This window comes from Lepisosteus oculatus, chromosome 8 (assembly GCF_040954835.1).
Source record: "Lepisosteus oculatus isolate fLepOcu1 chromosome 8, fLepOcu1.hap2, whole genome shotgun sequence".
In the NCBI taxonomy this organism is placed as follows: Eukaryota; Metazoa; Chordata; class Actinopteri; order Semionotiformes; family Lepisosteidae; genus Lepisosteus; species Lepisosteus oculatus.
The window spans coordinates 22,841,953-22,855,547 of record NC_090703.1 but is presented as its reverse complement, the minus strand read 5'-3'; the positions used below and the strand labels follow the sequence as shown (position 1 = coordinate 22,855,547).

The following is a 13,595-nucleotide window of genomic DNA, read 5'->3' as shown; positions in this document are numbered from 1 at the left end:
GAATGAAACTGTGACACCCTGGAGCCTCCAGTACCAGGATTGATCACCCTGGTCCTAAACTTTGGTTTAGCAAGAGTCATGAGGACACCTTCCTAAAAAGTTCAAGATCCAGAACTGTAGTGCAAAAAGTACACCTATTTTGGAGCTGGGAAAAGCTGTTTACATTAAGTTGATAACCAGGTGATGGAGCTGAAGAGCCAAGTTGGGATGAACACCTGCAGATATCCTGGCTCTGCTGTACCCTGATGTTGGTTATCCCACAGTCCCTTCCTCCCCAACTACACCGTTACATTTCTGTCTCTCCTGCGTCTCTCACACACAGCCTCTGCCCTCTTTCTCATGCTAACTTTGGCACACTGTCTCATGTCTTCCCTCGTTAACATGATCAACCCACCCCCTCCCGAAAATTACTCAGCTGCTCGAGTGGATCAGACGCACCATCCCATGGCTGGAGAACCGAGCCCCGGAGAACACGATGCAAGCCATGCAACAGAAGCTGGAGGACTTCCGGGACTACAGGAGGCTCCACAAGCCCCCCAAGGTCCAGGAAAAGTGCCAGCTGGAGATCAACTTCAACACCCTGCAGACCAAGCTGCGCCTCAGCAACAGACCTGCCTTCATGCCCTCCGAAGGCCGCATGGTGTCTGTGAGTATGCTCTCCCTCAACCCCACACAGGTGCCCCTCTGGGAGAAGCACGACACCAACTGCTTTGGTTTCCTTTCCAGGACATTAATAACGCCTGGGGAGGGCTGGAGCAGGCAGAGAAGGGCTATGAGGAGTGGCTGCTCAACGAAATCCGCAGGCTGGAGAGACTCGATCACCTGGCTGAGAAGTTCAGGCAGAAAGCGACCATCCACGAGGCCTGGACCGAAGGTACAGCTTGTTCATCAATAAATGTGTGCCGTGCGTGTGCAAGAGTTAACTGCACCGACCGAGATCTCAGTCATGAAATTCTTCATTTTAATCGACCATTCAAAACTTCTTCATGTATCATGCTACCACATAAAGCTGGCGCAGGTTTCTTCATGATAAGAACGGTGAGGTTATGAAGTGTGTTAATCAGTCATCCAGGATGCAAATTTAGGAGAATCTAAATGTTTCACATTGAATTCCCATTACAAAGAGCTTCTTCTCCTTTTGCAAACTACGATGAAGAGGCTGGTTTTACAAATGTGTTATAAATGCAAGTATGCTTGCAAGTTACATTTACATTTGCGCTTTGCATATGAACATTACTTTCCAAAGTGTTTCACAGTAATACCTTTTTTAGCTAAGCAGTGTTGTAACTCTTGGGTTTCAAGTTATTCCTGAAGGGGGTGTTAAAGGTGACCAGGGCCCTAGTGATTTCTGTCTGCCTTCTTGAAATATTTGTACACATTCAAAAGCAGAAGCTTGGATTACAGAAAATTGAGGGGAGTAAACCAAGTTTCCTTTTCAGAATATTATGATGCAAACATTAGTATTGCAACACCTGCATTATTGGAGAATGAGAATACTGAGTTTCAAGGCTATAGACCTAACAGCTGTGTGATCTGGCTCCCTCTCCAGGCAAGGAGGACATGCTGCAGCAGAAGGATTATGAGACTGCCTCCCTGTCCGAGATCAAAGCTCTGCTTAAGAAACATGAAGCTTTCGAAAGCGACCTGGCTGCTCACCAGGACAGAGTCGAGCAGATAGCCGCCATTGCACAGGAGCTCAAGTAAGAGCTGGATAACCCTGTGGTCATACCTTTCATTTTTTTAACCTATAAATTCACTGCTGATAAACCCTTTTGTTTTCTCAACCCTTAGCAAATTTCAGCAGCATGTTATTTTATTACTTCCAGACCTAAAGGTATTTTCATTTAAACAGAGTTCTTTAAGAAACTGCTTTCCTGTGGTTGTTCCTGATGCAGCAATGGTTGATGCGGTGTATTGTGCTGGATTGCTTTTGTCCTGCTTAACTGATTATTTTTATCCTAACATGTTTCTTTCTGTAGTGAGCTGGACTATTATGACTCTCCCAGTGTCAACGCCCGCTGTCAGCGCATCTGTGACCAGTGGGACTCTCTGGGGTCTCTGACCCAGAAGCGCAGTGAGGCCTTGCAGGTGAGGCCATTTTAAAACTATCCACCTTTTTCCCCAGTTACTGTATTATGTGACGCAAGAGTTCATATCCTAAATTCTTAGGGTACTTAGCAAGTTTTTTGGAGATGGCTGTGGCTGCCTTAAGCTTTCCTCCAGATACAGTGGTTTTCTTGAATGAGTTGGAGAGCCTGCAGAATGTTTTCATTGCCCACACTATCAAACAAGTTGATATAGGGGGGAAAAAAAGCAGATTCTGCCCTTCTGACATATTTCACTTTTGTAGAGAACCGAGAAGCTTCTGGAGACCATTGACCAGCTGTACCTGGAGTTTGCCAAAAGGGCGGCGCCATTCAACAACTGGATGGAAGGGGCGATGGAGGATCTGCAGGACACTTTCATTGTCCACACCATTGAGGAGATCCAGGTGAGTTAGGGGGTCTCTTCCAAACCAAGGAAATCGCAGAGCGTATGTCAAGGGGCGAAATTTACGTGAGTTTGGTGTTGGTTTCAGGGGCTCAGCACAGCTCATGACCAGTTCAAGGCCACACTGCCTGAGGCAGACAAGGAGCGTCAGGCCATTCTGGGCATCCACAATGAGGTCAGCAAGATTGTCCAGACCTACCATGTCAACATGGCTGGCACCAACCCCTACACCACAATCAACCCCCAGGAGATCAACACCAAGTGGGATAAGGTACTGCAGCGTCCAGGCCTGTGTGTGCCTGTGTATTACAGGAATTGTATCAATGGCTTGTGAGCTAAATCAATATTAACCTTGCCTACCCCTTTGTAGTTTAACTGACTCTCTGCAATTCAGTACTGTATGTGTTTGTTCCTGTGTACACATGTGTATCTATGCCCAATTCCCTTACCCCTGCTTCTGCCCTGACAGGTCCGACAGCTGGTACCTCAGAGGGACCAGGCTCTGATAGAAGAGCATACCCGGCAGCAGAATAACGAACGCCTGCGGAAACAGTTCGCCAACCAGGCCAATGTCATTGGGCCATGGATCCAGACCAAGATGGAGGTGAGCCTGATTGCTTCTTCCTGGACGCCTGTAGTGAAATGTAGGATTGCACAGTCCCCCATTAGGCGGATACAGGCATTGATCCCTCTCCTATGAGACATCTGATGGGAGGCATATGACAAAATAGAGACCAAGGTATACCAAACTAAAACTGAAATTTGAGAGAGGATACAGGACACGACTGACCATATAAAACTGTGTATGATATACAGCTTTATTTATTTTCCTTCTAGATTAAGGGAAATGGAATTGAGATAGTATAGGTTTCCTGAGCATGGCTGCTAAGGGTTTTGACAGCCAATGTCTTGTTCCATGTAGGAGATCGGGCGCATTTCCATCGAGATGCATGGCACGCTGGAGGACCAGCTCAACCACCTGCGCCAGTACGAGAAGAGCATAATCAACTACAAGCCAAAGATTGACCAGCTGGAGGGAGACCACCAGCTCATTCAGGAAGCCCTCATTTTTGACAACAAGCACACCAATTACACCATGGAGGTATGAAAGTTGTGTAGCTCTTTTCATGGATTCTCACAACTTGTATCTCAACACCAACTCGTTTCCTATAACATGGCAAAGAGGACTGTGGCAAACTTTCGTGATCTGAGAGCACTCTAGCCAAATTCCATTCATTCTCCAAAGCTGCAGATGAAACCACCAGGTAATTGTGTACCTCGGGATTTAATTTACACAAAAATGATTTAAGCTGTGCATGAAGGTTACTATAAATCCATTCTATTCGGCTAATTTTAACATATATTAAAAACAACCAGAGTACATTATAATGCACTATAAGTGCAATCCAATGATTTATACTGTCCGTTTTGCAGAGATAAGATACGTACAAGCCAACACATACTTGCACACACCTGCGTGCCTCTACCTTTACATAAATAACTGAATATATGGACACATTAAAGAGTGATATGTGCCATTATGCTGTCTTATTTATAGGGAAATTCTAGAGACCTAAATGCAGACACACAACTTTGGGGTCTCGGCTAAATACACATACAAATATGTACATATTCATTTTGCCTTTATATCAGCTTCTAGTTAAACATGTATGAACATGAAATAGGTAAGAAATGTTTTACATATACATATATCCTACACTGACAGCCTGAAGTAATTGAAGCTGTTTAATGCTGAACAGAGAAGACAATGAGGGGAGCTGATACAAGTAGTCAGAATCCTCAAAGGGAAGGCAAAATCAATGGACTTTGTCAAAATAAAAGATGAAACACAAAGCCGAGGACACAAGTGGTAACTATGTGAAAATGTATTTTAAAGTGAGAACAGAAGGCACTTGTTTTCCCAAAGGGTTGTGGGAGTATGGAACAAACTACCCAGCTATGTGGTTGTAGCTGATACCCTAGTTTCTTTCAAGAAACAGCTGGATGAGATCCTTGGATCAGTTAACTAATAACTACCACACAGGCTTGATGAGCCAAATTGCCTCCTCTCTTTTGTAATCTTGATGTCACAGACTGTGGTGAAATGCAGGAGTTTCCCCCACTGCTGAACCCTTGTGCTCTGCCTCTTTCCCACCAGCACATCCGCGTGGGCTGGGAGCAGCTCCTGACCACCATCGCTCGCACCATCAACGAGATTGAGAACCAGATCCTCACGCGCGACGCCAAGGGCATCAGCCAGGACCAGATGAACGAGTTCAGGGCATCCTTCAACCACTTCGACAGGGTGAGTCCAGGGCCGGGGGTGGGGCAGGGGGTGGCTGGATTCTCTGTGAAAAGGGAGTGAGTGTGTGTGTGTGTAGGGCTGTGTTGAAGGGATTAAGCAGTTTATTCGCTGTTAAAGATAATTGTAGCCTTCATTATTCAAGCTGTGACCAACATGATAGTAGATACTTCTTAGAAAATGATATGACACTTGTTGACACAGACCGAGTAATTCATTACAATTTTGAATCCAGCACTGGTAATTTTTTTTCCCTTACCAAGATAAGACACTCTTACTTTTGAGAGAGTTTGATTTTGTAGGTTTTGTGGATACACGGCATTGATCTGCATGACAAACCTTACTGTATGTAAGGCAGTCTCTACTGGAAGGCAGAGAGCTCAGTGCACTTGTTTTCATTCTAATTTCAATCATAATGATACTCCTGTCCTGGTTTGGTATGGAATGGCCTTTCCTGTGCAATGAATCTCGTTTACAAGCAAATTCTATGATTAACTTATTTTATTCAAGTGAAATGATGGTATGGTAGCACCTGCCCTACATGTCTGTGTGTTCTCTCTGCGTGTTTAGATGTGTCGAAGAGGAGATTGAGCTAGTGTCGGTGAGTTGATATGGGCAGTGTGCAGGAGTTTGGTTTTACCTGTGTGTAACACAAGGGAGAGCTGGAAGCCTAGCGACCTGGAACTTTCTTTTTGATGTCCCTGTTTTGATTCAGACCTCTCTGCTTGCGATTGTGATTGTTTTTGAGTGCAAGTTGGAATTGCCCTGTTTATAAATGTTTATTAGTGCACTGCTACAACAACAGGCTTCAAGCTTCAGTTGTATTTGGTTCTTGGAATGAGTCTACTTCAGTCTAGAAATTTACTATTTAATTGTAGTTGTAGGTGTTTTTTACAAGCATGAATAGGTGTCGGCACTTTTTTGAGAATAATTTGTTTATGTTCTGAAGCCCCCCCTAAGTGCTGTGTAAGGGTGGTGTAATGTTAATATAAAAATGCTTTCTGTATTGCACCATGACTTATTAGAGGGTGACACTAATCCACCAATTCAACTGGAAAGGCAAACCTCAGGATTCTAATTCTAGTTCTGGTTTTGTTATTTCTGATGAAGGTCAGATAACATCTTACAGGCTTATATATGCGAATAAGGTTCTGTTTAGTAAAAGCTACAAGGTTCTTTTAAACCTTATTTAAGACACCAATTACATTAAATCCATAGAGGGGAAAAAAAGAGCAGCAGGCCGTATATTTCTCAAAGGCTGTATGATTTGGTCTGACAAAAGAGATCTTAAACTTAAATTTAGGATAATTGGTTAAATTGAAAAAGCTACATACCTAAATAGCCATGGGCAAAAATATTAGGGACCCCACGTGAAATTAAATAGTGTCTTCCTGTGGGGGGGAAAATCTCCAAAACCAGCTTTCACTCCTGTTCAAAACATGGAAAAACCGATGACACCTGTGTTTCAGTCCCACCAGCCATTGCAATCACTACCACCTCAAATGGAGGTCATCTTCCTGGAAGTTTTGACTGAAACTGGACAGCAAATATTTCCAAATCTGGAGGAATAAATCTTCTCACATCCTGTTCCAGCTGTTCAAAGGCATTCACAATGTAGGATTCCTAATATTTTGAGCAGAGAGTAACCATGTCTCTTTGTAAAAGCATTATAAACATTGTAATTTTAGCAAGTTCTAGGTGGCCGTTGTGGAAGATTCTGGAGGATTACCATCCAGAGCAACAGCAGAGATGTCAGCAGAACAGAGCGATCTGGGCATCAGTACTGCTCTAGTGGGCACGGGCTTGCAGAAGTGCTGTACTGGCACTTGCTTACAATGCCAGCCAGACTAGATGTTCTGATGACCTCACACCCTGTTCATTTTTCTTTTTGAGATAAAGCACAATTACTTACAGTACACCCTTCAAAACTGCCATTTACAGCAGAGTATTTTAGGAAAAAATATAATGACAGATGAAAACCAGAAAATAAATATTGAGGTTTAAACTTACAGGATGGATGGCCATTTTGAGCTTAAAGACAGCGTAGCTCACTCAAGTTTTGAAATTAATTTATTCTTATGAAGGTTCTTTCCAGAGAGCAAAAACAAACATACAAAGGTATCTTCTCCTGCTGTGCTCTACTGTAGGTACAGTCATTTATATAGTCCTAATATAGCCCTCTTCAGCTTCATCTGCAACCATAAATGTCAAGACGAACAAAAATGGATTTAACTACAGAATGTACAGTATATGATATAGGAATTTGAACACCAATCACAGAATACATGTTCTTATGTCCAGGTGTCTGACAGTAATGCAAAAATTCATCCTGTCAGCTAATCTAGTCGCATCCAGAGTCAAGCAATGGGTCTGCTGCTCTTATCTGCCTGATTTCTTAACATAAAAGGATTTGAACTGGCTTTTCACCTTACAGTCAAGCAGAAATTAATATCTTGAATCGAGGTGCATCTTGAATGCAGTTTTGTCTGTTTTTCTCTGACCTGAGCCTGAGGTTTCCCTTCTCTGCCGAATCTGCGGCACAAGTACATATTAACCTCACACGACGGTTCGTCTGCCCGCCACCGCATTAATGCACATTAATTCATGTGTAATTCAGTTGAGCCTCTTGTGGAGCTGCTGTGAATGTCCACTGCAAGGTCTAATGTGTGTGCACTTTTTTTTGTTGTCTCTGTCTCTGGTGCATGCCCCTGTTCCCTGTCCCTGCCCCCCCCCTCCTCCTCCTCCTCCTCAACCTGCATGACGCACTTCCTCACCCTCACCGTGCCCCATGTGCATGCCCTGCGACTCGACGCCCCCCTGCACTGGCGCACACCCTGCTGCCCGACGCTCTGGCTGCCCAGGACCACTCCGGGACGCTGGGCGCTGAGGAGTTCAAGGCCTGCCTGATCAGCCTGGGCTTCGATATCGCCAACGATGCACAGGTACCCTGCAAAACCCTCCTCCCACCCCGAGCGGCCTCCTTATTTAACTACCTCTCTGTTTTTTGTTTTTTTTTGTGGTCCCCAATTCCCTTTTGTTCTCTCCTTGTTCTTTTCAAAACTTGCCATTCATCCACGTTACTTTCCCTGCTTCCCCGTCTTGATTTCTCTCTCACTTTCGATATCCTCTTCTTCAAATTTCGGCTGTTTCCCCCCTCTGCTTCTTCACATTCTTTAACCTTTCTGATGATTTTTTTTCTCTTCTTTTCTTCTCCTTCAAATCTGTTGTTTTTTTTTTCCCCCCACACTCCGGGCACTTTCTCTTGCTTTTCTATAAACGTGCCCCACGTCTATTGCGCTCTTCGATGTCTGGACCCCCTATCCACACAATCCCCTCCTCCTTCCTATGTTGCGTCTGGTTTGTCATGCCCCTCCTACCACCTCTGTAGAAGAGAACGGGGATAATGGATGCCGAAGATTTCCGCACCTGCCTCATCTCCATGGGTTACAACCTGGTAAAGTTGCTGCTCATTCTGAAGCCCCTCGTCCACGACTCCTTCTGAAACTAGAGCACTCAAGGAAGAATGCAGATGTAACATTACCTATGTGTCAATCACTATTGAGACTCTGAGGTGTTGTCCATTTACGAGATAGGAACTGCAATGTTATCATCACTCCTTCACTCTGCAAAGTGCAAGCAACTGGAATCTGCCTCTTTCATGGGTCTCCAAATGCTACTTTAGCCGTTAAAGGGTTAAGTGGTTTGTGTTCCACTTGTGCAAGCTTTTGTTCATATTTCCTTTGCTTTGGATCAGTAAATGGAGTAACCATCAGAATGCTCTCCCAAGTTTCCGAATACCCCAGAACCAGCTAAGCCATCTGTCGGAGCAGCTGGTTCTTTGTATGCTGCATATATATGAGGCTGACGGGGTGATGTGAGACAGATTAAGGAAGACTGAAATAAAAACAAATACAAGTTTTGGGGAGAGAAGGACATTCTAGTTAAGTGGCCCTAAGCAGAATAAATCAGTGCACAAGAGAGATCATGTAACTGGTGGAATGCTGATTTGATCCATTAACGGTGGTGTTGTCTCCTTACAGACTATTCCCTTTACAGTGCATTTTATTCTGGCTTGAAAATCTGGAAATATGATTTTAATGGAAAGACCAATTGGTTGCAGTTGCCTAGATCTTATACGCCCACCTTGCATTTAGAGACCATGGGGGTTGATCAGCATTTGATTCTAATGGTATTTTGTTCATTAGTATTTCAATGAAGGACCTTTTGCATCATCGGTATGACGTTCTAAAACCAACAGAATGAGGCAACAGCGCAATATCAGGAGAACAGGCAAAATTAATTGGCTTCAAATATTCAAGTTTGTGCTTGTTAATTTCTGCGTTCAAATGCCCTGTGTTATCTAATTTGGGTCAATAGCTTGTGTAATGTGATTACACTGCCTCAGAGCTGTGAGACGCAGCTGGGCATCAGAATTGCCAAGTAAACCTTGGCTTATAAACCTCAGGTGCATCTATCAAACATTTGTATCTATAAAGTATATGGTGCAAATCGAGCTCTGAATTGTTTTTCTCAGGAATTTATCCTGCACTGTTCCACAGCACAGGGACTGACTGAAATCATAATGCCAACACACCTTTGAATGGCTTTTAATACATAAGCATTTCCCAATAAATTGAACACAATGTAGAATCTTGGAAAGGCTAACCTGGTGCGATGCAGGTCTTGCTCACCTAAAATCAGCGTGCAGTACTTTTTAAAAAACTTTTCTTAAAAGAATACTATTGGAGGCACAGCTCAGAACAATCCTAGGTAACGCCTTCCAAATGACTCTTAGTGCTTTGAAGATTTACAGAGCTCGGAATGCAGCTGTCGGAAGATGAGTGGAGAACGACAATCGGGCAGTAACGAAAGCTGTGGGTTTGGTCTACTTCAGCGCTGAGAGAGCACTTTCACAACTGAGGTTTCTGCTAGATCTTTGGTTTGAAGTGGAAATTTTAATGAGGATTTGTCGTGGCCTGGAACAGGCAGGGCATGTGTGGGCAGGGGGTGGGTGTGTAGCTTTCAGGAATAGTTGGATCACACCACTAAGGGCTTTGTGGCTAAAAGCAGTGATGTCTTTTGCAGGGCGAGGCTGAGTTTGCCCGCATCATGAGCATCGTCGACCCCAACCGGCTTGGGGTCATCACCTTCCAGGCCTTCATTGACTTCATGTCCCGGGAGACGGCTGACACCGACACAGCTGACCAGGTCATGGCGTCTTTCAAGGTGTTGGCAGGAGACAAGGTATGTGGAGAACGTATGTCAGAGTGGACAGGGTACACGGAGGTTAAAGAGCAAGGGCTAGATGGTGCATATCCAGAGGTCAGAAAAGCACAACCATCTTTCTTTTACGTCTTTCTTTATATCCATCTGTAATAATGTACAGCCAGGATCATGGAACACGCAATAGGTTTATTCCATGCTGAAAAAAAAGAAGTTTTATAAAAGATGTTGAGGATAAGACTTCCTGCAAAGAACAGAAATCAAGTTTTGCTGCATGAGTAAATGTTATTATAGCTAGTTTATTGAATGTATGGTTAGATAAAATCAATATTAACCATAGTCTTGGATGTATTCCTTTGCAATAAGATCAGGTAATCCAGAATGAGCTTTATTTGGGGTCTGAGGAATGGTTGATCTCATCAGATGAGTTGGGGTGCTGAGGTGTCAGTGCAGGTTTAGGCTCCTGCTGCCCTGAGGGCTGGCTGTCTGGGTCTTTCTGTGGTTTTGCTCCTGGTGTATCTTAATGATGAAATGAGAGACATTACACCAGCATGGGAATATTGCTCCTGAGTAGTCCCCTTAATGCAAACTTCTCAGGGTGATTTATTATAAAAATGAATTTTCAATCCAGGTTAAAAAAAAAACATAAGAACAGCTACATATTTGTACACAATGTACTTAATGAGGCTTACTAGTACCTTATACAACATATCCCTCAATTTGAATTATATGTTTTTAAATATACATTTCAGTAATGCCTGTAAATATAGGTGGTCAGGGCTATAATTAGGACTAATAAAATGAAGACTTGAATTAAATGATGGAAATGAAGATTTCCTGCTTGACTCTCACCCTTGTGGGACAGTGGGACACCATAGCCCAGTGCTTTCTCCTTGACAGATAGTGGGACACTGTAGCCCAGTGCTTTCTCCTTGTCGGACAGTGGGACTCCATAGCCCAGAGCTTTCTCCTTTGCCATCAGTGGGATGCTGTCAAACGCTCTCCTGTACCGTCTTTCAGAACTACATCCTGGCAGATGAGCTGCGACGGGAGCTGCCCCCGGACCAGGCCGAGTACTGCATCGCCCGCATGGCCCCCTACACTGGGCCCGACGCCGTGCCCGGTGCCCTCGACTACATGTCCTTCTCTACCGCGCTTTACGGCGAAAGTGACCTTTGAACCTTTCACCACCGCCTGCCAGCACGTTTTTTTTTGTACGCAGCCAGCCTCTTCCACCGCCTCAACCAAGAATCCCATCCCCCCCCCCCCCACCTGCCTGGACCCTCCCCCCGCCCCTGCGCTGATCCCCCCTCCCCGTCTGACTGTCTGTGTTGTTACTGGCTTGCCACGCTGAAGCTCTGTTTACAGAGAGAGAGAAAGGGGAGTTTTTCTTTTTTCTTCATAAAAAATAAAATTAACATATTTTATTATACAAAGCAAAAAAAGGTATTTTTCTCCACCTGATTTAAAGAAAAAAATAAAGAAAAAAATTGCACCCACTGGTGTTATTTTTTTTTTATCTGTGCCCACCATGCAAAGTGTTTCCCTCTGTGTAAGCTGGATGTAGAATAGACTGGCAATTTTTCACACAACTTCTCCCGGGGGAGGTAGTACACAAGAAAGCTTGGCTAAAAATTAACCTTGCCCTTTTCAGTCTTAAATTGACTACAAATTGAGGCTTTTCAAGTTCAAATTAAATTAGTCATTACATGTGATCGCAAGGTTATTAAACTTCTGATATTGTACCACAGTACTGATAATAGTACTGTACTCCAGCCCTGCTCCTGTAGAGCCACTGTCAGTGGTCTGGAGACCCCCAAGAAGTCCTCAGACTTTCCAGGGCTTACCTAAAACAAGGGAAAATGCATGGCAGTTATACACCTGTTATACTGTGTTTAAACTGAAAGGTCCTTGTTGAAAATGATTTATCGAAAAGGGGTCTATTTTCCAGCAAAGTATGAATACCTCAGATATAAGTGTATTGTACCACTGGCTGCTAAATTTCTTGGTTGCTAGTGGAATGGTAGAGAATGCAGTCAGGTTAATTTGTGAGCGGTTTCTCAATATAAACACAATTTGAATATCCTGAGCCCAGAGCTTTCTGGCTGATGGCTGGGTAGAAAGGCAGTATCAAGAGAAAATGTTCTATTTGCTGAATGAGAGGTCAGGAAGAGGTCAGGGAAGAGTTGGAGCTTGTTTGTAGTCTGTTACCAGTGGAACTGCCATTAATTCAGTTCACAACAAGGTCATAGCACAGCATACATATGCACCTATACTGTACAGGTACATGTATAAAAACCTTGAATATTTGTTTAGTTGCATCCTGGTTCAATTCAAAATAAACTGCCTGCTTTCATGGAGTTACAGGATATAGCTAAAGTTTTTGGCTTCACTACCTTAAGAATAACCTATTATAATTAACATTATATCTGGATCTGGAGATATTCCTCAGTCTTTGAATTGGCATTGCTGAAATTTGGAAAATATTAAAAGTTCTGAAAGGAAGAGTTTTGAAATCCTTTTTAGAGTGTGTACTAAGCAATGGAACAGGAGGAAAGCTTTAAGAATTGAACATCAGCACGGCCAGGATTTGTGAGAATGTACTTGTAGTGCCTTGTTGTGGGTTATAACAGTTTGAAACCAAATATCTAGGACAAAAGAATAAAACTCTTGAAGTTTTGTAATGCTTATTTTGTTTTCTTTTAAGTCACTGTCATCTTGGTCACTCATGGTAACGGTTCTGCAGAGATGCATTTTAAATATTTTATTTAATTCAAGAGCAATTCTGTTAACAAACACTTCAGCCTTGTGTACATCATGCAGATTAGTCCACACTGGGTACAAGGAGCAGACAGACATTGTCAATAAGACATTGTTCAATCATGCATGTCAGATACTACTACATACTGTAAGTAGTAGCAGTTTCCACTCTACTCTGGTAATACTGAAATTTCAATAATCATTCTCACAAAAATGAAAACAGGACAATGACAGATCTAAACTACTCTATAAAGAAAGCAGGTTTTTGGTAGACTAGTCCAAAAGATGTTTTTATAGGATACAGGAAGCTGTGGTGTTTTTTTCCAGTTTGTTTCCCTTCCAATTTGAAACTGGGGGCTGTTGATTTTCCTGGTGTGCTGCCACATTCTTTTGCACTAATTAAGGTAGAGGGTGGGGAACACGACTGTTGTGTATGCATTCTACCAGTGTCCGCTGTTGAGTTTCTTCTCCATGCTCTCTAAGGGGAGAGTTGCCTGGTTGTCACGAGAGCCACTGGTGCACAACGTGGTCAGGATACCCTCTCTGACTTAAGCCTACTGAACTTTAACAGTCCTCATCTTGGCCAGTTCTGGTCAAAGAAAGCTAAAGACACAGCCAGAACCAGTCACGTCTTGAGCTTGGGGCTTGACCTGGACAAGTGCATTTATAGATTGAGCCATTTAGAAAACCGCAGAAGTCTTTTCCACAGTTCTCCAAAACGTGATGTGATTCTGGATAGTTCCTCAACAATTTGCCCAACATTGTGCTTGCTGCTTTTTCATGTTTAACCCGCACAAAATGGAACATGTCACAAGGGAAT

General features: G+C 43.4%; 1 protein-coding gene across 4 annotated transcripts in view; it reads left to right on the top strand.

Annotated features, from left to right (window-relative positions):
• The window catches only part of actn1 (actinin, alpha 1), a 67,866-nt gene extending 55,172 nt beyond the window's left edge, over positions 1-12,694 (top strand). For 2 of the 4 annotated variants that reach the window (XM_069193405.1, XM_069193404.1), the window contains exons 10-21: positions 416-646; positions 727-874; positions 1,550-1,700; positions 1,980-2,088; positions 2,351-2,491; positions 2,579-2,761; positions 2,960-3,094; positions 3,413-3,592; positions 4,649-4,795; positions 8,181-8,246; positions 9,878-10,036; positions 11,036-12,694. In XM_069193405.1, coding sequence (XP_069049506.1) covers positions 416-646; positions 727-874; positions 1,550-1,700; positions 1,980-2,088; positions 2,351-2,491; positions 2,579-2,761; positions 2,960-3,094; positions 3,413-3,592; positions 4,649-4,795; positions 8,181-8,246; positions 9,878-10,036; positions 11,036-11,194 — 1,809 coding nt within the window. In that variant the 3' untranslated portion in view covers positions 11,195-12,694. Of the gene's footprint in view, positions 1-415; positions 647-726; positions 875-1,549; positions 1,701-1,979; positions 2,089-2,350; positions 2,492-2,578; positions 2,762-2,959; positions 3,095-3,412; positions 3,593-4,648; positions 4,796-7,653; positions 7,735-8,180; positions 8,247-9,877; positions 10,037-11,035 lie in introns of all 4 variants that reach the window. The other 2 variants (XM_069193403.1, XM_015351166.2) reach the window with 1 other exon arrangement.
• Positions 12,695-13,595: the final 901 nt, after the last annotated feature.